Source organism: Ambystoma mexicanum, chromosome 8, assembly GCF_040938575.1.
Source record: "Ambystoma mexicanum isolate Mex_15411 chromosome 8, UKY_AmexF1_1, whole genome shotgun sequence".
NCBI lineage: Eukaryota > Metazoa > Chordata > Amphibia > Caudata > Ambystomatidae > Ambystoma > Ambystoma mexicanum.
Window position 1 is genome coordinate 628,150,251 of NC_090929.1, and position 27,954 is coordinate 628,178,204.

Consider the following 27,954-nt stretch of genomic DNA (forward strand, 5'->3'; position numbering starts at 1 on the left):
GGAGATGATGGTACCATTTACTTTGTGAGCACGGAGGTGAATAAGTAGGAGCTCTGCATAATTAGTCAGCTTGGGTATAGTAATATTTGTTACATTAGTGATGCTTTAGTGTAATGCGATTTTGATTTCTAAAGAGTAAAGGCCCCAAGTAGGTTGTTGTTAGTAGAGTATTTTAAGTAAATGGAGTGAGCGCGATGTGGTATTGGGTGTGAGTGAAGGGGAGGGACCTTTGACTGGGGCGAGAGGGAGGAGGGGACAGAAAACAGTTTTTGACTGACAATTATAGTGTGCAAGCATATGTTTAAGAGAATTCTGTGCGATATTAGCCAAAATGGGAGGAGGGACTCCGCTAGAATGCATGGATCGTGTGCTGTATATATACAGGGACAAGATTGAGAAGTAACAGAAGCAGTTGGTGGCAGAGACACGAGGGGGGCTGGGAGGAGCCCCGTTCCTGGCCAGAGCAGGGCACCCATAACACAGGAATACTAGAACACATGGGTACATTTTTAGCAGCGAAGTATATAGGAAAACAACTACAGAAGTGGAAAGCGATTTTAGATATCTGGAAATATTTGAGGATGTAGAGAACCCTGATGAAGGAATTACGCAAGATATCCCTGGAGGCAGTACCGTAACAGAGGGGGGGCGAGACCTCAGCATGACATAAGGGACTGTATCCATTATCGGCTCGCCCAGCAACAGGCTACACTAACCCGACCTACGTGGCCACCACAGTCATTGTCCTGCCACCACCATACTTCCCTACTAAAGCTACCGCCCAATCCCAAGAATGCAAGGAGATGAAGGAATTAGAGGAGACGCTGGAAGCGCGCAAGTAGAGCTGGTGCAATTAAGGACAGCGCAGACAGAGCAAAGATTAGACAGTACGACAAAAGATGTGTACGTTCAGAAGGTTGGATAGGGAGATGGATGGAGAGTCGAGAGATGAAGAATGGGAGACAGAAGACAAGGGTGAGGGTGGTACAGAAGAGGGAGAGCAGGCATCAGAAATAACACCAAGGCTAGAGTGCATGTGGAACGACAGATTAAGGAGCAGCTTTGGCCAAGTGGCAGTGGCAAGGGAAAAGGGAATTACAGGAAGGAGAAGGGGGAAAAGGGGTGGGAATGCAGATGTCACTATTGCATAAGGGCCCGGGGAGAGCACACTACATGCCCTTGGCGCAAATGGATAAAAGTAACTTGATCAAGGTGCTGGGAAGTACAGCTATGCATTCGACAAACAGATGGCAGGCTGAAATTGGACTATGCACACAATGGGGCACCTTTCAACAACCTTAGGGCACAAGTGTGGGATACGCTACCGCAAACATACCCCAACACCCCAGACTTACTGTCTATAATGCAATACACTATGGGAGAGGGTGAGGATCCGGCGCAGGAGATGTGGATGGTGGAAACGGGGGACCAGTGGGACCGATCAAATCCCCTTTTCCACTTTGTCATAAAAAGGGGCCTACCCAAGGAGATGCAGAAGGCACTCGACAAAATAGTGGGCATTGAAGCAAAAGGATGTGTGGTGATTCAAACGATAATACACCAATGCGAAAGAATTAAGGAGCACGAAAAGGAAGCACAACAGCGGTTACAGAATAAGTGAGATTCGTGCTAAAATAGCTATAGAAGGGGCAGCCACCACATCTGCACTGATAGAAATGACAGTGAACGCACAAGCGCCAGCAGACGTGAGAATAGCTGCATTCTGGCCAGGAAAAGAACAAGGACAGTGGGGAGGCATGCCTCAGTACCCCTGCCCCGTGTGGCAACAAGAAGGTCAGCAGCACGGGAGGATTGGCTTCAGAGGAGGAAGGGGAGGATTTGGTGGGATGGGACCTCAGGAAGCAGGCATGGGTCCTTCGCAATGCTGGAGCTTTGCAAAATGGGGACATTTTGTAAAGGAGTGTAGCAGCAGACAGTGGGCGAGATATGGCTTATATACCAATTATCAACCATCCCAGCCCAAAGCACAGGTACCAACCCCAAGGGCAACATCCATTCCCTATGAAATACATCAAGCGTATACCCAACTGCCACCTTGACCACCAGGCGCACAAGGGCTTAATCCACAAATGCTGCAGCCACCAGAGCCCCAACAGCATGCCATCTATGGGAATAACATGCCAACAGCTAAAATGGTGCCCAACCCTATGTGTCGTACCCTATGGAGAAGTAAGCATGATGGGGACAAACCCTTTCAAGCTCCCAGGGACTAACACATAGCCTATAGAAAGCTTTTGCATGCTCAGCACTGTACATGACAGTCCACCCTGACAAGGAACCCTTGGTGGGTGCTGAGATAGGAAATTAACACTTCATCTTCATGGTTGACATAGGTGCCATGAAATCGTGCACCAGTGAATGAAATTTCCCGATATCGGGTGAAACTCTTGACAAAAAGGGCTTCTTGGGGGCTGTCACCACAGTTCCATATACCAAAGGGCTTGACTTTAAAATAGGAGGGAAAGTGGTGCAGGCTGCCCTGTTATACTTCAAAATTTCCCCAATAAATTTACTGGCCCGTGACTTGCTTAGCAAGCTGAACATGACCATCTCCTTTACAGACAGTGTGATAGTATGTGCATCCCCAGAAAAGTGCGACATGAGGGTGATGCTGATTATATGTGCACAAGGGGCCTGCAGGGAGGTGGTGGTTCGCGGGATTCCCGTGGACCCAGACATGTTTATGTACGGGATCACCATGCTCCTTGAGGCTATACTGAGATTGGCAAAGGTTGCTGGCGAGTGCCGGCTGATTTAATTTTTCACCCTGTGGTGTCCCCAGAGGTGGTGGCGGGAACTATACTGTCCCTAGATTTGCAAAGTCTGGTGATTTTGGCAAAATTAATTGTTGTCTTAGCGACTGACCCTGATGGGTGCAAGTGGTGGACAGTGCTTTGTATTGATCCCCACTGTACCCCTGAAGGAAGTAACCGATGCAGAGTTCTTTGAGGGCCAACCTGATGATGTTGAGATTGTATTGGCTATTTGTATTCCCTGTGAAATCATCGTGCAATATCGGAAAGCAAAACGTCCCCTCATGGCTCTTGCAGGCCCATCCCACTTTATTAGGGCAGACCTAGAACAGGTACCTGTGTGACTTTGGACAAATGCCCATGATGCAGGAGTGCTACAAGGAGTGACCCCGGTGCGAATAACACTGAAACCACGTGCCGTTCTGCCCAGAATACAACAGTATTCCCTATCCAAGGAGGTGGAGGAGGGGATTAGGGACACCATCACTGCACTATTAAACCAAGGGATAATAGTGCCATCCACATTCACATGCAACACGGCCATCTATCCTATAAAATAGGCAAAAGGGGGCAGTTTGAGGATGAACCGGGATTTGCGCCCCCTGAATGATGTCTTACTGCAAGAATTTCCTGCTGTCCCAAATTGACGCTGGAATCCGTGCCGTGGGTGTCGACGCCGAGACCTTCGGCATCGACACTGCTACAGGTGTGGGCTGATAGGATGGTACAGCATCGTCCAAGTCTGACTGTCCCGGCGCCGAATGAGTCGACGCTGATACCTCCACAGGCCGCAAGTGTCTTGCTGGGGACAAGGACCGAGACTTGGACGCACGTCTCTTGTGACTGCTCTTGTCCACATGGGACCCCGAGGGCTCCCTGTGCGAGTCGCGGTGCGAGCCCATGCCTGAAGGCGTGAGCGCTGCGGTTCGAGAGCGTTCTCTGCCGGCTTTGTGAGAAGATACGACAGGAACCATGCCTTGTGACTGGAAAATCGCCATCATTTGCTCTTTAAAAGCCACCCACTCCTGCGGAGTCGAGGACTTCGTGGGACTGGCTACCTTACGCACGGTGCCATCCTCCGAGGAGGACGGGGAAGGCGACAGTGCCAGCGCTTCCTAGAGTGGTGCAAGGACGAGGAATGGCAGGAACCACTCCGGGACCGAGAACCTCGAGCCTCCTCCCGATGCGGAGAGTCGCCCCTCAAGTTGTCGGTGGAAACCCTAGACTTCGATCCAGACTTAAGGGACTTTGAGGCCCAACCTACCTACCTTGTTCTTCCCCTTCCTTTCAAGGAAGGCCTTGGCGGTTAGAGACTGGAATTTTGAGCATTCGTCTGTGTCGTGCGACTCTCCCAGACACCATAAACAAATACGATGTGGGTCGGTCAACAACATCATGGACTTGCAGTCCCGGCACGTCTTGAACCCGGACCTTTGATTCGGGGGGGTCGAAGAAACAGACATCATAAAGGTCGATGATACACAAGAGGTGCGCCAAGTTTCAAAAGCTATACACGTTCGATGTCGGAAAAAACTGAACTGAGGCAACAAACACTGTGCGTCCTATACATATCAGGTGACGACGACCCTCGACGGAGCCCCTCGAGGGACATCGGCCCGACGCCATCAATGCAAGACGCCCTCTGCTGAAAAGGTTCCAAAGTGCACAGCTGTGGACATTCCATGTCATAGATGTGGAATATGTCGGAGGACACAATCCCTTCGAAACCTATTTTACTGTGTTGGATCTAAAAAACGCCTTCTCCATTCCACTGCACCAGATTCGCAATACCTTACTGTGTTTACACATGGGGGGGTTGAGGTTCGAACATACTAGAATGCCTCGAGGGTAGTGTGAGTCCCCCAGTATTTTTAACAGAATACTACATGCACACTTGGAAAATGTCCAGGTGCCTAGCACCATTATCCAATACGTGGATGATCTGCCGGTGTGCACAGACAGCGAGCACCAGTGCAGTAAAGATTCAATAACACTCCTAAAACTTCTGGCCCGCAAGGGGTACAAGGTTGACAAGGCCAAGTAAAATGATTGCCTGCAGGAAGTATTGTACTTGGGGCAATTAATATCTGTAAAAGGAAAAAGAATAATACCTGATTGCGGCGCATCTGTGCGTGCCACCTCACGGCCCACCACAGTGAAGGAGATACAAACATTTCTGGGCTTGTGCAACTATTGTAGGATCTGGATGCTGGACTAGGCAGCGTACACCAGACCCCTTTGGCAGGGCCTCAAAGAAGCACAAAAGACTGACAAAAAGATTGTATGAACAGAGGACATCCTCACTTAGTTCGAAACACAAAGCGGTAATATGAACAGCCCCTGTGTTATCGGCCCCAGATTACAGGTAGGAGTTTTACTTATTATCTCACTCCAACGGTCAACTCATGACTGCAGTACTGACAAAAAAAAGCACAATGGGTCTCCAGCCACTCGCCTACTACAGCGGCACATTCGACTCAGTGATGCAAATACAATTTGCATGCGAGCAGGCACTTGCTACTGCAGCGTTTGTGATTGAAAAAAGTTCTACCATCGTAATGGGGTGTTCCATCACCTTATACGTGGAACATGCAGTGTTTGCTATTCTGGAAAGGTCAAAATCCACTCTGAAAATGCAAACAGCATCTGCCTATACATATGTGACGGATCATGAAGAGATCATCTTGTCCAGCCCAAGAACATGCATTGTAAGATGCAAATCAGTAAAACCGCCTACATTTTTGACTGAAACATTCAGACGAACACTTGGCCCAGGAGAATGACATCCCCCAAGGTAAAGGACAGCCCACTCGAGGGGGGTGTGGGGTCCTCTTTGTTGATGGGTCAGCAACAAATTGAACAAGGCACAGAATTGAGACATACTGGGGCATCTGTGGTGTGCCTGGTGGACGGCGAATATGAAACATTAGTGCAAAAAAGATTGCCAATGCACTTTTCAGCTCAGGCAGCGTAGCTCATAGCGCTCATCAAAGCACTACAAGCGTTGTAAGGGTGCCATGTGACCATCTATTCAGATTTGGCGTATGTCACTACAACGGTGCTCGCCAGTCTCCCGCGTTGGAAGAAGAGGGGGTTAAAAAAAGCTGACCGTTCCCCAAACAGCATGACTCGTTGCAAGAAGGGCTTATTTGTGCACTTTGGCAAACATCTGCAGTGGCGGTCGCAAAATGCGCCTCCCAAACCAACAACACGGACATGGTCTCTCTCGGTAATGGTGCTGCAGAGGCAGTGGCCAAAATAGCTGTGCATCTGCCAGTGGCTCAATCAGCAGAATGCCCGGTGCTAATGCCCAACATCGAGCAGCCCCCTGTCCCTTACAATGCTCTACCAATTGCGCAAATAATTGAGTTACAGGGGTGGGACCCAGAGGAACAAAAACAACTGTGGTTAGAAAGAGGCTGCAAACAGTCCCCTACTCACTTATTAGGGAGACAGGAAATAACGCGAAAAGCAGTAATGCAACACTAGTTAATGATAGTAGCATTTGAACAGCTTCATCCGTCACATATGTCTAAGCAACACATCGCTGCAGGCATCCAAGACGACTGATTTGTCCCAAATATCAAATATCCAGGAGCAATTGACCAGTTTCGATATCCACTGCACCACATGTCAGAGTTGGAGCACAGGAATGACACTGAACAGTAAGAGGCACTCAGTCCCGTCCTACTGGGCCGTTCCACGGGTTGTATATAGACTAGGCGGATATGGGTGCAACGTGCAATGGTTCCCGATATTTTTCATCTGCAACTTCGCCCGTTGGGTGGAGGCAGGACCTTGTGCACATCCAGATGCAAAGTGCACAGCTGAAGTTTTAGTGCGTGAGGTTTTTCCTTGATGGGGTGTGTGCATTGTATTAAGATCAGATAAGTGCACACACTTTAACGAATTGTTCAAAGAAATTTCAGCAAACATTGAATGTGCACCATTTAATATCCGCAGGTCAATAGAGTTGTGGCGAGGTTCAACGGACTGCTCAAAAGTAAACTGCCCAAGCTTTGCACCATGTTAAATAGAAACTAGGTGCACTGCTTGCCGCTAGCACTTTTTAGTTTGAACACATAGACCTGCAAAGACCACCATTTGTTACCCCTAGATGTTACGCTCACCTGGTCTCTGCGGGGGCTTTGGGGCACGGTTGGAGCCCTCCCTCGGCGTGGCTCCTCTGGATCGCCTCCCTCTCCTGGTTGCTGCAGGGCCTGCTGTTCTGGATGCTGGTATTGCCCCTGAGAGAAGATGAGAGCTAATGAGAATGGTGTGGGGGTGTCGTGACTTCCCTCGACCCTCTCGTGCCAAAATGAAGTGTGCAAGCGTTTTCCCATGCAAGCTCACATGTTGTGTTGTAATGTTGAGCTATCCGTCCTGCTTAACGTAGCAGGGGTGCGTAGAGCAGACCGAGTTGTTCACTGTTCCGTGGAGATGGAAGTGTTGATCCAGACCAGCTGCGACCAATCCACTTAGAAGGTAAATCTTTTGGTTGTGATTATAGTTAGTTTATTTTAATGTCTTTGTCTTGTTCAATAATAATTCTTGCAATGTCTAATCTCATCCCATAGGTATGAAGAAGCAGATCGGAGTGTGCAGCAAATCCGGGGAGTTCCTTGAGCCTGATGGAACTGGTGAGTTGGCCCTTATAATGGAACTGGTATGGGGGCCAAACGTTCGTTATTGTTAGGAACCTGTTGTGTTCTTTTTTTTCTCTTGCAGGAGAAGGCCGACGATAAAGAACGAAGTTCGGATGCTCGATGCAGCTCCACGGTTGCAGGGTGAAGATGCTGCGAAGAAAAGGAACGAAGTGGAGCTCCAGGTAGCTGGACGCTCGGATCAGGTGAGAAGAAGGCTCCGACTCCAGTAGTGATGGATGCAGGTAAGAGGCGCGCACAGCGATGGAGCGGCTGGGAGCAGGTAGTAGTGCCGTCGGCGATGGAGTAGCTAGATTCACGTAAGAGACGCGCACTGCGATGGAGTAGCTGGATGCTGGATTCAGCTAAGATGTCTTCAGAAGCTGCTGGAATCATGTGGATGCACAGTTAAGGACAGCGGTAAGCGTTATGTTGCAAAAGCAGAACAACACGAAGCAGAGCCCTGTTGATGGGTTGGCCTTATATAGGCTGGCCCTGGGCCCTCCCTTAAGCCCCGCCTAATGGCTCCACCTTGCCCCACCCAGGGACTCCTGCACGTGCCTTCCAATGTTGTTCTATGGCCACATCCGACCCTGCTGCACGTGCCTTAGGCACAGAGTGTGCTAGGCACACTTTTACATGAGCCTGGCACCAGAGGCGCCGGGACTGGGTCCATTTGGACCCTGGGGATGAGGGATGACTGGCCCTTAGTTCTGTGGCCATGACACTAGAATGGCATCAGACGCACACATAGCAGCATCTGTTTTAGGAGAACAATTTCAGTTACTTGACCACCCTAACACGGGCCATTAAACTTGTCTCTCAACAGATTGCACCACCCTGATCAGAGGAAACACCAGGCACCACGACTGCTGCACCATTGGATTCGTCACGCACCCAACCGTTACTGTCAGGCGACCTGATCTACATGCAGAACTTCGTCCACTGGCAGAACGACCCCAGGTAGAACGTGCCATATTGGGTCGTCTTCTCACCCCCCTTGCTGTCAAGGTTAAGGAGCTGCGCTACTGGATCCACCTATTGGATGTCCAGTGAGCACCCCTGAACACACCATAGTGACTTGCTATGCCCAACAGCCCTAATTAAGAGTGTACTAAGACATTCTAACTACCTCTTGCCAGTGCCGTCACAGCACACCTGCATTACACAGCACTCTTTTGCACAGAGCGTGCCCTCTTGCACCCTCCCAAACTATCTATGCTTCCTTATTTCTGCTCTTTGCCTTACCCTTTCTCCCTCTTTCTCACTTTCTATTTCCCTTTTCCCTTCAATATCTTTCTCTGAATAATAAATATTGCCTTTCAGACACAGCAGAAGATGTTACCAGCGCTCTCAAACGACGCATTGTATAGAAAGAAGAGAGTTAGCAATGTTAGTGTTTCAAAATGTTCATACTCATTTGTGTGCCCTACATTATACTGCGGGAATGTTTGCACTATCGATGTTTGCATTAGGCATTTATGTAGGAGCTGATTTTATATCGAGGGGCTCAAATAAAAAAGGTGTTGGGAGATCTATAGAAACACCACTGTTAATAATGTATTCAATGCAAACACAAATGTAACTATGGCTCTACTTTCTCTAATACGCAATACTAAGGCCACATTTAGTTCTATTCCTGTCGCAAGTGTACCCACTAGCTTGGGATTTTTAGAATGAATTGTCAGATCCCAATTTCTTCCCAAATATATTTACGATGCAAGCTGCACCAATAACACCAGTAGTTGTAGAAATATGAATGGATATCTAAAAAAATCCCAGGCGCACAAAAAGATAAAGAGGGCAACATACGATGTCTATCAAGGGCTTTTCTTAGATGCTATAAAAGATGTGCGCTATCCAGAATTGTCCAATAGTTGGAAAACAGACATGAGACTGTGGGCAGAGACAAAGTGAATGGGAGCCGTTATGTTTGTTCATTGATACTGCATGCATTAGGGGTCCCCGCCGCCTTATTACAGCAGGAAGTACCCATTCTAGAGTCTCCATGCACGATACATCTAGCGCTATGTAGGATACAAGGCACTTTCCAGGCACACAGTGTAAGGCTTGAAGTGTCAGACCCAGACCAACTGCAGTGCAACAATAATCCCAAAAGTATTTAGTGTCTGCCAGGGCCACATTTAATGGTACAAGGACTACAATGTGTGCTGAACAAGTGGCAAGGAACAATGCATAGTTGCATGGCGGGAGGCTTGATAGGGTTTGAAGACAAGGTACTGGCCCGAGTGAACACAGCATGTGCACCATTCTGGACTGATCATATCGCAAAACTGATGTGGATAGTGGCAATGGAGAAACCTGTGAAAGTGCACAGAGGGGAGACATATGGACTTTGCTTTTACAATGAAGGGGCTGTTTCTGTGGGGGCCAATGAATGTTGTAACAAGACCTTGCTCATTTCAGACTTCAAGAAAGGCACAGCCGCAGTGATGGACTGTTAGTGGGTATGCGGTCAGCAGGCATACTAGCACCTCCCACCATCCTGGAGGGGCTACTGTTGGCTCACTACCCTGCACTGAGAACTGCTTGTAATACCATCTCCAAGGAGGGCCGGCGGACCTGTTCTCACCAATGGCGCTTCCCACCTCCGATCTACCCACCAGAAACTCATTGCAAATCCCGGATTTCAACATCCTTCCTGAAAGCCTAAGAAAAGAAAAGTTGCGGGGAAAGAAAAGATCTAACTATATATCTTGTGACTCATCTGAACTGACAAGTAAATGCTGTTCAGTGGCACAAACATTCTTTGTGTCCCTGTTACTGTCTGGGGTCCAAGCAGCTGCTAACGCCAAAGGGCTGCAAATCGTCTGCCAGAAACTGATACAGGTGGCAAGTGATACTCAACAAGGGTTCAATGCCATAAAAGTAGAATGACGGGCACCGAGATTGATGACAATGCAGAACCGATATGTTCTTGACCTCCTCACGACGATGGATGGAGTAGTGTGCAAAAAGATCAGAGATCCCTGCTGCACAGTCGTGCCTTCCAACGATGCAGAGACCGGCTCCCTCATGCAAATAATAGGGGCAGTACACACACTGGGAGTGTGCATGAAGAAAGCGGCCAGAATAAAGAGTGAGGATGGGTTTGAGAACATTTTCTCGTGGATCCCTTTCTGGCTGGGAGCAATAGTGAAGATGCTGGTAACCGTGATTGTGTTCATGCTGGTCATCTTTTGCACCTGCCAGTTGGGCCTCAGATGCTGTGCCAAAGCAGTGCCTAGTAGCGCTAGTATGGTGGTCCCAATTCGGGTATCCAATGCAGCTTGCGGTACCACAGAACACGTGGACAGAAACAGACAAGAAGAGCCTGGGACCAATGGCATGTTATCCCCTATGGAGTGGGCCGCATATGTATAGGTCGCTCCAACCAGCCTCGCAGGTTTGTACTGTATGCAGTGATAATGTTGACACCAGGCGTCCTTTTAGCTTGCTGCATATCGCCAATTTGGCAGAATGATCGGCTGCAGCAGAATTATTTGCTGATGCATTTGTGTATTGCAGAAATAAACACTGGTTATCCTTGAAAGCAGTGACTTGGGCTTTTTTTCCCCTCGCGGGTTGTATTTTTTCTGGAGTGAACGTGCAGGGGTGTGCCTTCCCAATGAAGCCTGAAGGAAGGGATAGTTCAATTTCTGCCCATTCCTTAATGAAGGATACTTATGGACTGTTACAGTATCCCTATTTTTGTCATTTAATACTTTGGTCAAGAGAAGGGGGAACCTTTGTGCCTTGACTGCCTCAAGTTAGGCTCGTGCATAGAAAAGAACAATGCCTTGGAGCAGTTGGGTGCATTAAAATTAACATCACATTTAGATCTTTAACAAAACGAAAAAAGTTTCAGGGTGCTCAAAGTGAGTCTATTGAAAGTATTGCAGGTACAAAACAATTTTTTTAAAATTTGTTTTATTGATTTAGCTGAAATTCATCAACCTTTCAATTTAAATTAACAATTTTGGCAATAAAATTGACATTTATTTTTAGAAAATATATAAAAGAAATACAATCAACATTCATTTTTGTACATATAGGTACATATAGGAAAATGCAAGTGAGCCTAATCGTCTCATTGGTGAACAATTTGCTTCATAAATGGCCACACGCTCATAGTGGCATAACATGCATGTACACAACCAACAGCTACAGAAACTTAGGCACATTCACTTTCACCCTACCACTATTGTAGGTATTATGACTGGTACACAATAGTTTGTTACATAAATGTTTACACACAGGATCAAACCTTTCTCATTTTGTCCTACCCCACGATAAGCACCCAAATGTGTTCAGTCTCAGTTACAGATCGCTATTAAGGAGGATTCCAAATTATTTCGACCACACAGATCAAGAGATTTGATAAAATAACAGGTGGCGATACGAATACTCATCGAGGCTGCAGACAAAATCATAGGCCATCTATTTTCTATCAACATGTTTCCAAAGAACGCCAGATGTTTATAGAAATGTGTTACTCTTGGTTGAATGAATGCCGGGCAGTCCACTATAAGATGTTCCATCGTTTCTTTTGCTGTGTGATCCAAGCAGAAACGACAGAAGTTTTGATGTGTGCTGATGATTTTACATTCGGCCAACAGATCTCGTGTGGGCCATAAATTCAGTTGCAGCCACATTATGGACTACCTAATGTCTGGTGAAGGTGATCTGCAGAGATAGGGTTCCATAGTTCTGTACTTTTTTTCACCATACCAGTCAGTGTATACCTAAATGTTTTGCTCAGTGTGCCGATATGCCTTCCTAATATAAAAACACATTAGCTTGTACAAGCCAACCAATATATATATCGTGTTTTTAGATACAATCAAGTATGAGTCTTACAAGTTATTGCTCAAACGTAGAACTTGTATTGCCTACAACATACACATTAGTATTGTCTGCCCATCATACAGCAACTTCCTCTCAATGTGTGGGGACCTCTACTCTTCTTCACCCGATGTCTTGGTTTCGGTGGTGGACTCAAATTAAACCTTCATCTTTCACCTTGCTTCCAGGAACCTCACTGGGGACAATACCAAGAATAATTTATATGTATAGTGGAAGCTTTCTTACCGTTTTTTTCTCTCTCTTGGTAGGCGCAGCAGGCTGAGGAGGCGGCTGTGGCTGTTGCTGTGTAGGCACAATGATTGGAGCAGATTGGTACACTGGCTGATTTGGATAGAAAGGTGAGCCTATAAAGGAAAGAGTAGAAAACAAGGCAGTGAGTTCACACGGGAGGAGTGATATGCCCCTCTTCAAAAGTAAAATAATCTGGGGAACTGTGATGCACACTGTATAGGCCCAGGCCATGGAAAAAGTATTCAACCCCAAGAAAAACAGTGGCTAGAGTAAATACGAAAATACATTACTTGTAATAATACCATGACAGTGGCCAGCATCAAAAACGGCCCAAGAGTGGTCAATACACAGAACCATTTCCAAGAGCTTTCTCAGAAACGCCATTTTGCACTCTGCTGGCTACTAGTGCACGGCAGTATTCCTTATGTAATGTATCATGGGGATATAATAGTATGCAGGGATCGTGGTGACTAAAATAATTAAAAGTTCAGCAGAACCAGCCATTGGCATAAACGACTTCAATCAGTGTTGATGGAAACCGGATGCAAATTTAAGATGCAATTGACTAATTACTAATTGTGTATCTATTGGGGTGGATTCCACCGATAAATAACGCAGGAGTCATATTGAGGATTTGTAAAGTGCTACACATGTCGCCGTCATGCATCCTCAGAACACTTGGTAGAGAGGAGTTGTGGTAGAACAGAGACCAGAGGTAGTGTTCTGAACAAACTAGCAGTGACTCAAAGCAGCATTCTATTGGTATGGACACATACTCTTAACGTCAAAAGCATGTGCAATGGTCCACAATTGTCTAACAATAGAGAAGGGTGTGCTGAAGCGGATCTTTAACATAATAAAGCAAAATAAATTGACGGTCCAAATAAATTAAGCAGCAGAACACAATGGCTTGAGTTAAAGTATTATGCTGCACAGCCCAGGCTTATTGAGAGAAGGCAGCTTTTGGAAACCGAGAAGTGCTGTATAATGAGTTATAACACAGTAACATAACATAGTAAAGAACATCACACAGTCATTTCAAAGCAGTTTAAAATACTGTAGTTTTTGCAGTTTATAGTGAAATGTCATTATGGAAGAGCACTCGTATGAAAAAATCACTATTAAAGCGTAATTCTCAATGATTAGTGTCTTATGATGTGTTAATCTCGAGCAGCATACTTTCCATCAATTACGTGGCATACTGTGTGACAACAATACTCGGTCTTCACGTACCACATGGAAAAGATAAAGTGATAGCAGGCGATTATCACAAGATCTCATTTGTCCATTCTCCGGATTACTGCTGATCATGTGTAGATTCAAATTGGCTATTAGCCTTCTAAACTCCCTTGCAGCCTATTACAGGCTTTCAATCTTACTGGCAGGTGTGTCCGTACACAACATTATTTCTGTATCAACTGTATTAGTCAAATTAGATAACTGACGTGTAGTTTACTGGGCGAAATGTAGCTTCTCTAGAAATTAAACTCCCAAGCAACTCTTCAAGGAAGAGAACCACAAGACTTAAACAGCTCAAGATGTGGCTCTTCAACTAGATGCTATAACCACCTATCCAAAGCAGAGCAAGGAGTTAGATGGTCTGCTAAATATCAATTATACAGACCACAACTCGTGTTCCTTTGCCTGAAGAAAGCGTATCCCCAACCTAACTTTCAAATCGTATTACAACCGCTGCAACATAGAAGGGCCCCCACCTTGCATCTGATAACTTTTTTTTGATCTTTGGGTCATCACTCTCTTTCCTCGTTTTCACCTACATTTCTTGTCTCACTAATAACCTTGCTGCTAAAATCTCATGTTTTACACCAGACTCACTTCTACATCAGATTATCAACAAGCCCTAATGGACAAATTAAGATTCCTAGCCTCTCATGCTGCTAACATCACAAACTGTACTGCAGTTCTCCAAACCCTGGATACTACACCCAGCGTCATTTCTCCTGAGAATGCCGACTGCCACACGGGTAATGGTTGCCTCCGACCTGCACCAATTTACAAAATAGGGTTTTGCATCTGCCTCTCTCCCACTTACAGTCACCACCCCATAAGTCTTTTTTTCTGCAGAGTTATGCACAACACAGACAGCATTATTGGCAGAAGGGCCCTTTACAAGACCACTTACCTTACCCTTAAACATATTCATCATGAATTAGCTTGCTGGCAGCCGTTTACTTCTTTAGGAAGCCAGATGCCAAGCAAGTGATCCCCATCACACACGGAACACAGGCCATATAAGCCTATTTTGAAACAAATATTGCAGTTGGAATACACTGGGACTTGCACAATCGATCACAATCAATATATTACAAAAAACAATATTCTCCTCACACACATTAGGTACAACATGCCAAACAAAAACCAAAAGTAACAAAAACATTTAATCTACGTTGAGAAAGAGCAGGTATGCGAAGAAGTGTCAGCTTTACATTTTCATTCTAACGCCAACACTGTGAAACAAAGCGCCGGTTAGAACCAATAATTTTGGTAAGAAAACATTTTGTGTGTACCAAAACCAAAACAAAAATCCATGTTAAATTAACCCCACCAAAATCTTGCAGTTGGATATTTCTGGAAAATGTTTTCAACAAATGGTATTCTTTCACAATCTTTACAATGAAGGCACGACTAACAGGTTGTCTTTTAACACAATAGCACAAGTATACATTTTAGAAAACAGTTTTAATTCACTGTTCTCTCACACTTTTAAGAGAAGCATTGAAAGTAATTGCATTCGATCAAGCATGGCTAATTGTTGTAGTGATGCTAAGACGACCTTGTTCCAGCTGAGACAGTCAGGGGAGTAGGGCGTTCACCAGCTCTTAGCATCAATTTTCCATTCCCTGTGTTCAATTAGTGGATGAGAGATCATGAGATTGGCAGACAATGTTAAAGAAACTTTCATTAAAAGGGAACCATGAACACTTCCTCCAGAGACCTATTTTGTGGATACATAGATATGTAACTTTGTCACAAATTCCATCATAAATTGCCAAAGGGGTCAATTCACAATCGACACAGAAAATGTTACCAGGATGAGGTTATCACTCATAGCACCCTTGACAGTTGTAATTCCTTGCACTGGCCAATTAATTTGCTATTTCGATAGATATGGAGTGTCTACCAAAGGAAAATTAGCAATATCTCGGCCCTCCCTACTTTCTTGTGGTTAACATGGTTATACGGGTTGTGAATATTGTGGTGCAGAGCCCACCACAACATCATACAAAATATGGAGTACAAAGTCTTTCTTCAATGCTTATGGCATGTGACCTCAGTACCATGAGACAGAAGGACATATTAATCCGGGAGAAGGGTAGCAGTCAGAGGAGACAAGAGAAACCAGGCAGTCTTGACAAAGCTGGAGCACATCAGATCATCCTAAGCAATCAGAACTGCAGTGTGTCCAGGGAGGCTGAATGAGTACAGGAGGGTTGACAGATATTGGATGCTCGGTCTGTAAGCTCCGGGGAAGACAAAAAGACCACAGCCATAGAACAGCAGAGTGGAGCATCGGTGAGAGCAAAAGGCAGGAGTTGTTAACTCAGCAAAGTACATAAAAAAAAGTTGATGATAGAAAAAAGGATGCAAGCTGGAACCGAGAGGGAAAGTTCCTAAAGCCAAATCAAAAAAAGGGAATAAAAACGAAAATCAATTCACAGTGGAACTTGCAGGCCAATTTCCTCAAAAAACAAATTAATGTAATTAAGAGCAGAACTGCTGCTTTGTGGGGGCTTGAAGACAAAGTTCCCAGAGTCCATTGAGAAAGCCACTTTAGGCAAAAAACCATTACACCATTCAGACAGTAAGTGAAAACATGCTGCAACCTTAGGAAAAAGTTGCTAGAGGCTATTGAGAAAATGAATTAAAGGACAAAACTGCCTGTTTGAACACAAGATAAAGTTCTGGATCACTCCTGATACCGAGACTAAATATTAAGAATCAAAGAACTGTTCCAGACTTTCAAGATGGCCGCAGGGACGCGAGCACCGTGAACAAAGAACTCTCGCCACAGCGCCAAAGCAACACACAAGCAAATACATTAAGCTGCCCCCCACCGGCTGGGTGTAGAAGACCGACGTATTCCGGTAACTTACACAGAACCTGTAAGGATTTTCGGAGGGGGAAGCAGCGAACGCCCAGTAGCGGCGATGTGTGACTGAGGCAGGTGGCCCGGTTATTCTTCCCTGGGTGATCTAAGGCAGCGCAGAATGCGGTCCCCAGCCCCTCATCCACTGAAGCAGCAAAACTGAGCATAAAGCGCTGCGGTATGCAGCACGGTACCCAGACAGGCCAGGCTCTGGAAGGAGTGTGCCAGGAACGGAAAGTGCGAAGTAACCACCTGAGCAGGCCCAGAAGAACAAAGTAGTCACGGGCAAGGAGCGAGCCGGTGGCAACTGCAACCATAACGGGCACAGGGAGCGCCGCCCACAGTCAATAAGGTGGGTGCGACCCGAAAAGAAGCAATCTTGGGACAGACCCGGAGCAGCTCCCAAGGCAAAGGAGAGGAGGGGAGCCCCTGCGTCAACCTGAGGCCTGCACAGGAGAGTAGGGAGAGCTGGCGCGGGGGGCGTGTGGTCCCCCCCCTCCCAAGTACAAACTGGGCAACGTACTACACCGGGGCTCCATGGCCTATAACCCCACCCCCAGAAACGGGCCCTGAGAGGAGGCCTCATGCATAGCAGGACTGGGAGACAGACAAGGCCCCCAACCACCGGAACTGACCTTGTGGGAGCCCTCTCTACAATGGGACATAGAGATCTGGGCATTAGGCTCCCCCTTCCACTACAAAACTGAAGTAAAGGAAAAATCATCATTGGCAGGAGTGGGATACCACCAATTGGCACATGCTACCACTAGGGGCCAAAGATAACTGTTACTACCTCCCACAACAGAGGCGGCACCAGGCCTTGGGAAAGCGGACTTAGTCCCACACGGAAGACACCCGGGTGGGCAGTTGTCTCCAGGGCGGAGGAAGGGTGCGGGCCTCAGTGACTGGCTGGCAAGTGGGAAGTACTGGGAGACCCCAGACAGTGTCTGCTGATATCGCGACAAAAAAATAAAGAACCCATGGAGAGGCACCCAACTCCCAAACCGGCGAAGTAGCCACAAGAGGGCACCTTGCAGAGGAGGAGGGCTGCTCTGCCGAACAGGGTTTATCGGGGCAAGAGGAATCCAACACCTCATCAAGCCAGATGGCGGGGTAAGCAGAGACCAAATAACTTTTTCAACAATGCCTTCAGGAGTTGAGTGACAAAATTACAGAGACCCTTCAATCCCAACTGAGCCTGATAAGAACGGAGCTAGAACATTCACTAAGAGAGGTGAAGGTTGACATCGCAGAACTAGGGGAGAGAACCGATGCGGCTCAAAATGTCATCCAAGAACAGCCGGAAGACACGCAAGATAGATGGTCTAGAGGAACAGCTGGAAAGGGTTATCCAAAAACCTCAAGAATCCCTCGAGAAGATCTAACATCAGGGTAAAGTGGCTGTCAGAAGGAGTAGAAGATCAGGACCTCAAAGAGACGATGCAGAAAGTCTTTGCCAACCTATTGGAGCTGGAGAATGGAGGTGCGGTCCATTTGGATTGGATCCATCAGGTGGGGGCATATGAGGTGAGAGGCCCAGTGCCAGACCAAGAAATGTGGTGGGAGGGCAATATGGTCAAAAAGAGAACATTCGGACTGCCGCCATAAAAGGCAGCACTGAAATACAGTTGTATCAGGGTCTGGCGCAAGTTAATGAAGTGGAGAATGATGGGGCCAGTTGTAAAGCCTTGACACGAGCCCAAGTGAAATAAGACTACGTTTTCATTTTCTATGTATTACCGAAACCTGGATTCTACCCCTAACACTACTGTTATTGCCTCTCTCACTCCTTCTCTCTCATCTTTTACCCACATTCCCAGAACCAGCAATCGCGGTGGGGGCATTGGCATACTCTACCGTTCTTCCTACTCTTCTATTCCTTTGCCTGTTCATTTACCCGTCTATTCTTCCTTTGAATTCCTCTACAAAATGTACTAATACTCATGCCATCTTTTTTAATTTATTTTTTAAATTTTCTATTAGTTTTAAACAGTCTGAACCAAACTTACAATATTATCAGTGTATTGTTCATGATTTGCGCTTGTGATTCCCAGCCCTCCCCTCGCGCCCCTCCCCCCAAAGACCACTGTTTGTCCATCAGTTCTAATTGTACCAGGTTCCGAGCTCAGGCTGCATACTTTGTCTGAGGTGGTGTCTTCCTCTCTGGGGTGGAGTAATGGTACCATGAGCGCCACCCATTGGTACAAGTCTCCACTGGTGTCCAGCCTCTGTTCTTGCAATGCATTCTCCCATGCTCCTGTTTTGGCCGTCACCCACCTCAGGAGGTCCCCCCACCACAGTGCCATACTTGGGCTCTTTGTGCTTTTCCATCCCATAGCTATGCGTCTTTTCGTCGTTATGTATATCAAATCCTTTAGTTTATTTAGAGGTTTGTTTTTCCTGCTTCTTTTGCATCTGCCCAAGAAGCAAGCTACTGGAGTCTGCACATCTATATCGATGCCTGCCTCTGCCACTTTTGCAGCTGCCTGCCTCCAGAAAACACTTATCATTCGACATCCCCAGAACATAGGAGTCATTCCTACCATAGATTTGTTACATTTGGGACATTCTTGAGCTCCCGCTCCCCTGAACCTTGAGATGCCTTCCGGTGTGAGGTATGTTCTGTTGGTGATGTAAAACTGTATGAGTTGCAGGCGGGCATTCCTGGAGACCTTTTTGTGGTATTGGGTTACATTTCCCCATTCCTTCTCTTCAAATTCCAGGCCTAGTTCGTTTTCCCATTTCACTTTGCATTTCAGTTCTTTCTTGGTCCTGCTGTCCATTAGCGCTTCGTAAAGCCGTGAGGTTTCATGTCCCCCCCTCAGCCGTGTTTAGTATGGTTTCGATGACCTCATGTTCTGCTTCCGGATTCATAACCTCTGGCCATCTGTCCACGAGCCTCCGCACCACTGCTGTGTGGAGCAGAAACTTCCCTGTCGGCAATCCAGTGGCCTCGTTCAGCTCAGCGAACGTTAGGATCCCCTGTTCGTTTACTAGGTCCCCCAATTTAGCCACGCCATGAGGCTCCATCTCTTTTCTTATTATCCATCATCCTCCTGGCCCGCTCGGCACCTTTTGTGATGATATTTATCACCTTCTTTCTCATAGTCTACCTAATCCCACACCTCTGGTAATACTAGGTGACTTTAATCTTCACTTATCTTCTACTCACTCTGCCTCTCCATTTCTTTCCATTCTTGATTCTCATATGTTATCATCTCTTCCTACTCCTCCTACTCATACTTCTAGTTCTCCACTAGATCTAATTTTCCTTTCCAGTTGTACTGCCTCTGCTGTACAGGTCCTACCTGTATCTGACCACCATCTACTTTCTGCATCACTTCTGTCTTCCATCCCTTTGAACTTGCCTCCTTCTCTCTCAAAAAAGACCTTTTGGCGTGATCTGCACAGTTTCAATCCTTCATTGTTTCTTGACACCTGCTCCAATACTCTTCCTCTCCTGTCGAACTTTTCCCTTCTCAGTGCTGATGAAGCTGCATCTGTCCCCTCATCATCTCTCTCATCTGGTCTTGATCTACTCTATCCTCTGTCTGCTTTTCAGCCTACTCGTAAACCTTCTGAACCCGGCTCTAATCTCACCTCCGTGCCATGCGACGCCTTCTCTGATGTTTGGAAATATGCAGGCTCAAAACAAGATCCCCATCCAATCACTCCACGTACTTCTCCTATCACGCTCTTTATGATAACTGCCTTATTTCTGATAAACGTGCTTACTTTTCAGACCTTCTTCATACTCAATTTGCCTAACCTAGGCGTCTCTTCCAAGCTTTAACACAGCTTCTTTCTCCTCCTTCTCCAGACTATTCTATTAACTGTCTTGTCAGCTTCTGACTTTGCTAATTTCTTTTCTTCTAAGGTTCACTCTCTATGTCAAGATATTCTAAATTCTCCCCGCTAAACTGTTGCTCCTTCTTCTGCTCCATCCGCCTCAGCTTTTATTTCTAGCTTTGCACCAGTTTCCCAATTTGATATGCTACTTCTGTTAACTAAAGCTCATCCCATAGCAACCCCTACAGATCCTATTCCGTCTACTCTTATTTCCAAGGCTTATCCTTTCTTAAGGTCTTACCTTGTTTATTTAATATCTGTCGCTCTGCTTCTACTTTCCCTACAGCTGCAACCATCATTCCCATTCTGAAAGAACCGACTGCAAATTATTTGATTGTTTCAAACTTTCGCCCTATCTCCCGTCTACCTTACCTGTCTAAACTCTTGGAACGCCTTGTGTATTCTCAGGTTTCATCCTTTGTCTAACTTATCCCTTGTCCCTAGTTTTCAGTCTGGCTTTTGCCCCTGCCATTCCACTGAAACCGCTCTTATCTGCACACTCAATTCTCTTCTTACAGCTCGCTACTCTAAACACTCCTTCCTTCTTATTCTTCTTGACTTATCTGCGGCTTTTGACACTATCGATCACTCTTTGCTCTTGGATTCGCGCTCTCTTCTTTTGGCCTTGGGGATTCTGTTCTTTCCTGGTTCTCTTCCTATTTGTCCGATAGAACATTCTCCGTCTCTTGGGATGGTCAGACCTCCTCACCACTTTCGCTTGAGCACGGTGTTCCCCAAGGATCAGTCCTGGGTCCGTTTCTTTTCTCTCTTTATACTGCTCGAGTCGCAGCTATAATTTCTTCATTTGGTCTTTCTCATCATTTTTATGCTGACAACACTCAACACTTTCTTTCTCTTCCTTCACATCTGAGATCCACCAGACTCTTACTGCCTGTCTTTCTGCTCTTAAGGCCTGGAGGGCATTTCACTTCCTCACCTAAAATGCAGGGAAGACAGAGGTCCTATTCTTCCATGCCAACACTCTGCCCCCACTCCTACCACCTCATTTTGTGTCTGCTCCTCCTTCAAATCTTTCTATCTCTCCCACAGGTCATAATCTTGGTCTCTACCGTGACTCGAATCTTACTTTTTCTCACCACATCTCTCTCACTTCTCGCTCCTGTCGTTTACGTCTCTACAATTGTCGCAAAGTCCGGCTTTTCCTTACTTTTCAAGCCACCAAACTACTAATTTCCTCACTAATTTTCTCACATCTCTTCTACTGTTCTACTACTCTCTTTAGTCTTGTCTTCCTGTCTTGCTTCCTTGAAATCTAATTACAATTCTTCTATTCGTCTTCTATGTCTTCTCTCCTATAGAGACTCCATTTCTTCCTCCCTGGCTTCACTTGGCTGGCTTCCCTTTCACTCAACTTAAATTTATTTTTCTCTGTCTTGTCTTGAAATCCCTCTATCATCTGGCACCTGACTATCTTGCTGTACTTTATCTTTTTATTCTTCTGGTCATTCCCTACGTTGTTCTCTTTTTAGGTTAACTGTTCCTCATCCCCCGTGCGCTCAGTCCCAGTTTCGATCTTCACAGCTTCTCGCCCCTCTTCATTGGAATCTTCTCCCAGTCTCTATCCATTCTATTACTGATTTTTCTCTTTTCTGTGCTTCTTTAAGAACCCATCTTCAAAGTTTCTGATTGCCTGCTACCAGTAAGATTTGATGAATCATTGTTCTGACAATTTTTCATTATTTTGTACTATGTTCTGTAACTCTGAAGCGCTTTGGTTTAAAGGGCTATATAAAATACAATAAGAATACAAATACAAAAATACAAATCTAAATGGATGTTTCCCTTCAGCCTACTGTTCTGATGGGAGGGCCGCCAACACTGCATCACCACATGTGAGGAAGGTCTTCGGATCATGAACTTGGAAGATGAGCAGGCCCATTCAGGCGTGGGCCTTTTGCCTGTCAGCACGTGGTGAAGGCTCCTGGTAAACATGCTCCGGCAGGGTCGGGGGTGCAAAGTGAGCTTGGTGCCTGAGGAGGTAAGGGAGGCGGTACCCCGGCACTTGGGAGTTTGTGGGGGTTAGGGTCCTAGTAGACCTGCACAGGTTTTCTCTGGTGGCTAGCAAGACACTGCCCCCTTGATGTATTTCATGGGACAGGGGCAGGAGGACTGAGTCTGACCAGAGATTTAAGGGGTGGGGGCTGTAAGGGAGGGGAGATTGGGGCATGTTAAGTAGGGGTAGGAGGGGACAGCAGGTCATAAGTAAAACAATGCTCCAAGACTGTCATGGGGGCTAAACATATATTTAGATCACTGGCACTTAACATCAGGGGACTAAATTCCCTAGTCAAACGGAAAAAAGTGAAATAATTCCTGAGACGGGAAAAGCCCAAAATAGTAACACTGCAGGAGACCCATATTTGCAAGAGAGATGAACACAAACTGGGAATAAGCGGATATCCCCATAACCTGCAAGCCAATGCCCAGGGAAAAACAGGAGGGGTACCTATAGCCCTTACGGAGCTAGCAGGAGTGCACCTAGGGGCAACTGAGGTGGACATGGAAGGCAAGCACATATTTGCTCAGATTCGCTGGGGGAGGGAACAATACAAAGTGGCCACTATATATGCTCCGAATACCGGGCAAGACGGGTCCTGCGGGTGGTGCTGGCCCAATTGGAAAGGTTAGCGGTGGGACAGCTCATAGTAACAGGGGACTTCAACAATGCACTGGACCCCATAAATGAAAAGAGCGCAAAGATATTTCTGTACAAAGGGGCCCCTACAGTGAAATTAAAGGCAAAAATGGCATAGTTGGCCGTAGTGGACTCCTATAAGGATACTCAAATGGGGTATATATGGTACACGTTCTACTCCCATGTTCACTGATCCTTCTCGAAGATAGATAATATTTGGGTGTCTAACACGCTAGTGGGGCAAGTCCAGAAGATGGAGCTGGGGACCATAGCCATTTCAGACCACGCTCCTCGCATGATTAAGATATTTCAAGAAAGGCATGGGGCCGTGCTATGGCAATAGACATGGAAATTCCTGAGTCATCTACTCAGGGAACAAGTGACTTGCGAGGAATTGCGGGGTAAAATTAGGGAATTCTTTGAAAAGAACTAGACCCCAGAAGTGCAGGAACAAACTGTATGGGATGCATTTAAAGCAAACATGAGGGGGGAATTTATCGCAAGGAAGGTCCAGTGGGAGAAACAACTTGCTAACCTTCAGGACGATTTAGAATCGCAATTAAAAGGGGTGATGAGTAGAATGGAAACCGGCACGGGGTGGCCCTTAGGAAAGAATTTAGATCGGTTAAAGGTCAATTGGAATTACTCCAGACCAAGCAGGCAGAGAAATTCATGTTATATATGCGGCAGCAGTTTTACATTAAAGCAAACAAAGCAGACTGCATGCTTGCACGTCAAGTGAGGAAGGAGGCAGCGTCACAGACTATTCTCCAGATTAGAACAGGACAGGGAACCTACGGTTCCTCATTGGAGGACATAGTGCAGACCTTTACAACGTTCTACTAGATGCTATACGCTACAGACTCCCTGAGTATACAACATCAAAACACCTATTTCAATCTCTGTTCACTACCAAAAATCGGGTCAGGGGAAAGGAAAAGTCTAGAGAGGGCTTCCTGGCGATTTTCTACATGGTATTCAAAGATTAGTCCCGGTGACGACCTCTCTGTTCAATACATTTGAGGTTTCAGGACGGGTTACCCAGACCAAGGAGGAGGCAAAAGTTGTGTTATTCCCCAAGCCAAATAAGGATAAAGCGCTATGCGGGTCTTATCAGCCTATAGCCCTCAAAAACCTAGATACAATTCTTTTTACGAAAATACTAGTGACAAGATTGGAAAAGATGCTTCCCAAACTAGTTCAACCACATCAGTCAGGTTTTGTTAAGGGGAGGCAAACATTTGACAACATGAGACAGGTATTTCACCTGATAGAGAAGGTGAACAAAGCAGGGTCCCTGCAATGGTACTTGCCAGAGACGCCGAGAAGGCTTTCGATCGAGTAGAATGGTCTTTTCTATTCCATGCATTGGAGGTTATGGGATTTGGGCTGAGATTCTTCTAACTGATCAGGGCCAACTATCACTCCCCAACGTTACGATTAGCCACATATCACAGGTGATAGTCTCTCGGGCACTAAGCAAGGATGCCCATTATCCCCAATATTATATGCAATATACCATGAGCCATTATTGGCGCAGATCCGTGCCAAAAATGAAGGGAATCCCGTTTGGGGGCTTAGAACAAAGTGGTGGCCTTCGCCAATGATTTGCTGCTCACAATCACAGACCCAGATAGATCCTTGCCAGCGTCAATCGCAGGCCTTAGGGAATTCAGCTTAGTTGCAGGTTTAGAAATCAATTCCCACAAATCTTAATTAATGGTACTACGGAGTGGGGGGGTGTCATTCAGTATCATCTGCGGCACTGGAAACATGCCCATATAGGAGGGCTGACAAGGGCCTCTGTAATTTGGGAATACACATCACCAACTCATTGGATTCCATTTACCGGGCCAATTATCCTCCTTTATTGGACCAGATTAAGAACTGGCTGGATGAACATGTGCCCCTCTCCATATCATGGATAGGCAGGATAAAATGCATTCAAATCGTCATACTCCCCAAGGTGCTATAGCACTTTCAAGCCTTACCACTAGCAGTCCCACAGAAATTCTTTAAAACCCTATATAAGAAGGTAGGGACCTTCATTTTGAAAAGGGGGGACACCAATGGAATGGTTCTTGGGGAAACAGGATAAAGTTTGGCTGAGGATGGACAGAGCCGCGGTGGGTAGGCCTCTAGAGAAAGAACTGTGGTGCCCAAAGGCAGACAGACCAAGGAACATGTACAAAAGCCAAATCACATCCCTAGTAGGGGAGGTCTTGGACATGGTGGAATGGCGGGTAGGCCTGACAACATTTCCCTCTCCATTAACACCACTGTTTCGCAACCCCCAGTTTGAACTGGTGACGGAACAAAGACCCTTTGCAAGCTGGGAGGCTCTGTGCTTTCAGAATATAAGGGATTTGGTTGAGGGCCAAGAGATCATGAAGTTACAACAACAAACAGCTCTTCGGATTGGGGGAGGAGGAAAGATTCAGATGTACCAAATTGAGACACTGGCTAACAGCTCTGGGGAATAAGCAAGTAGCGACCAGGGAGTTCACCCTCTTCAAAAAGTATGTGTTGATCAACTCTGGGGATCACCATATGATATCAGCACTCTATAAACTACTTTCAGATCCTTCAGCGTGCCCCGAATGGGCATCCATGAATCAGCGGGAGAGAGCCCTGGGGGGACCGATACTGGAGGAACATTGTTGTAAGCTATGGCAAAGCATCCCAACTATCATGAGGGCGCTCCAAATCTAGGAGATGTGGATTCATGTAATGATGCGATGGCCTCTAACCCCAGAGAAATTCAATAGGTACTATCCTGCAGTTTCCGTGGGCTGCTGGGCCGGATGCAGTGAAAGGGGCACCTGGGAGCACATCTGGTGGGGATGCCCAGTTCTCCAAACCTTGTGGGACAGTATAAATGAACCACCAAATAACACAAGAAAGACTCTGGGGAAAATGTTAACGGCCCAGAGATTTGTTCCCAAGCAGGCTTGCGATAGCTTCTGAACTAGAGAATCTTGTTGCCTCTATGTTGTTATCCCTTTGGGAATGAAAAACACCACTCTTTGAACACTTACAACCCTTGAAACAATTTTACCATACACTGTAACAATTAATTATAACACTTTATTATATCAAAAGCATTTACACAATTCAGAACTTGAAAACCAAAATGCAGAGTACTTTTCTGAGATGAAACACGATTTGTTTTCTTTTTTTAAAAAACATTTTGTCTCATTATGTGCAGTTGAATCTATAAGGTGAGATTCTAACCTCCTATCATTTTGGAATAAGGTTCAAAGAACCTTACAATGCACAATTTCACTCTTTCGATAGCTATCTAAAACTACCAACTCCCTGTATAGTGATAAGCACTTCTATCAAGTACACAAGACAGTCCCTATCCTACCGGTTGCTCTCTTAAAACATCTAATATCCTTAATAAATGAATCCTCATGTGTACAATCATGTGGTTCAATTTAACTGAATAATTCATTGTGACATGTTGGCAACTGTACAACACCCTATAACACCCAACATGTTTTGTTCTTTATCAATGGTTACATAAATACATAAGAACTTCATCAGGGGAAAAACAGCAATTACACAATAACAGGTCTTCACATTCATAAAACTACTCTTCTCTGTAGTGTTCTTCATAAATCTTAGGGGAAACAACATAAAACAACAGCAATTAATAATGCGGTTTACTATTACTTAAAGCCTCCAGAGGGTAGGAGTAAAAAAATCTCCTACCAATGGCTCTCCGTGATGGCATTTATTACTAACACCATCAATGGGTATATAGACTTGTCTTCGCTGTAGACTTGTGATCTGTAGACATAAACACACCAATCAGAACCAGCTATGCCATTCTAGTTCCAATCCAAAATTACAAGTTTTCCTTATACTTTCTATACTACACCTGCCATATCGACGATTACTAATTAGAGCACTACAAATAGCAGTAGAAATAGTTGAGCCCCAATTTAAATGTGGCATCAGTCACTCGTGCTAACTTTGATATAAATGTCAGCAACAACCTTTTACTCTATACAATTAACAACAGAACAGTAATTAGGTATTAGGGGGCCGGACACTTGATTGTGGTCATGTGAAATGTCACTACACTTTCATATACTCAATTGCATTCCGAATTACTTGCATAGTTCCTCTCTTTTGAATGCATTATAATTACGGAACCTCTTGACCCTAGCCTGCACTATTTATAATAAAAATTGAAAACTCATGCTTACCCTCTTATTTTTGGAGGCATGCGTGAGGATACGCACTACCGGGATGAAAAGTCCCTCCTGGTGTAAAATCATAGTGTGTCTGCGTTCGGGAGCTGAAAATGCTCTATCGTTGGTTACTGCGAACAGTGCCGTTACCTCACTCGGATCGTCCAAACCTTCATACAAAACAAACGCATGGTGTCAATAATCCCTCTACAACATCGTACTCCACAGAGCCTCAACTCTAATGTAACTGGAGAGGTGGTAAGGCAGTTGCCGACTAGTAAGACCCCGGGGGTTGATGGACTCCCGAGCAAGTTCTATAAAGCATTTAAAGATGAGGTGCTCCCCCCACTGTTAGATATGCTGAACGAGGCGCATGAGCGAGGCAGACTGCCAGAGTCACTCAGAGAAGCGATTATAATACCGCTCCCCAAGCATAATAAGCCAGGGCACTGCTGCAGTTCTTATAGACCCCTGTTGAATCAAGATAGTAAAACTTTGACTGCTATTCTGGCGAATAGACTGAGGAAAGTTATAGGTAAACTGATACACTCGGATCAGACGGGCTATGTTCCTAATAGGAACATACCTCATAATCTCAGAAGGCTCCACAGAGTTATTGAATATG

At 45.8% G+C, this 27,954-nt stretch overlaps 1 protein-coding gene across 12 annotated transcripts in view; it reads right to left on the bottom strand.

The window, feature by feature from the left end:
* EIF4G3 (eukaryotic translation initiation factor 4 gamma 3) overlaps positions 1-27,954 on the bottom strand; it is a 4,880,525-nt gene that overhangs the window by 3,346,257 nt on the left and 1,506,314 nt on the right. For all 12 annotated transcript variants that reach the window (XM_069610350.1, XM_069610349.1, XM_069610345.1 and 9 more), the window contains one exon: positions 12,509-12,627. In XM_069610350.1, coding sequence (XP_069466451.1) covers positions 12,509-12,627 — 119 coding nt within the window. The remainder of the gene's footprint in view (positions 1-12,508; positions 12,628-27,954) is intronic.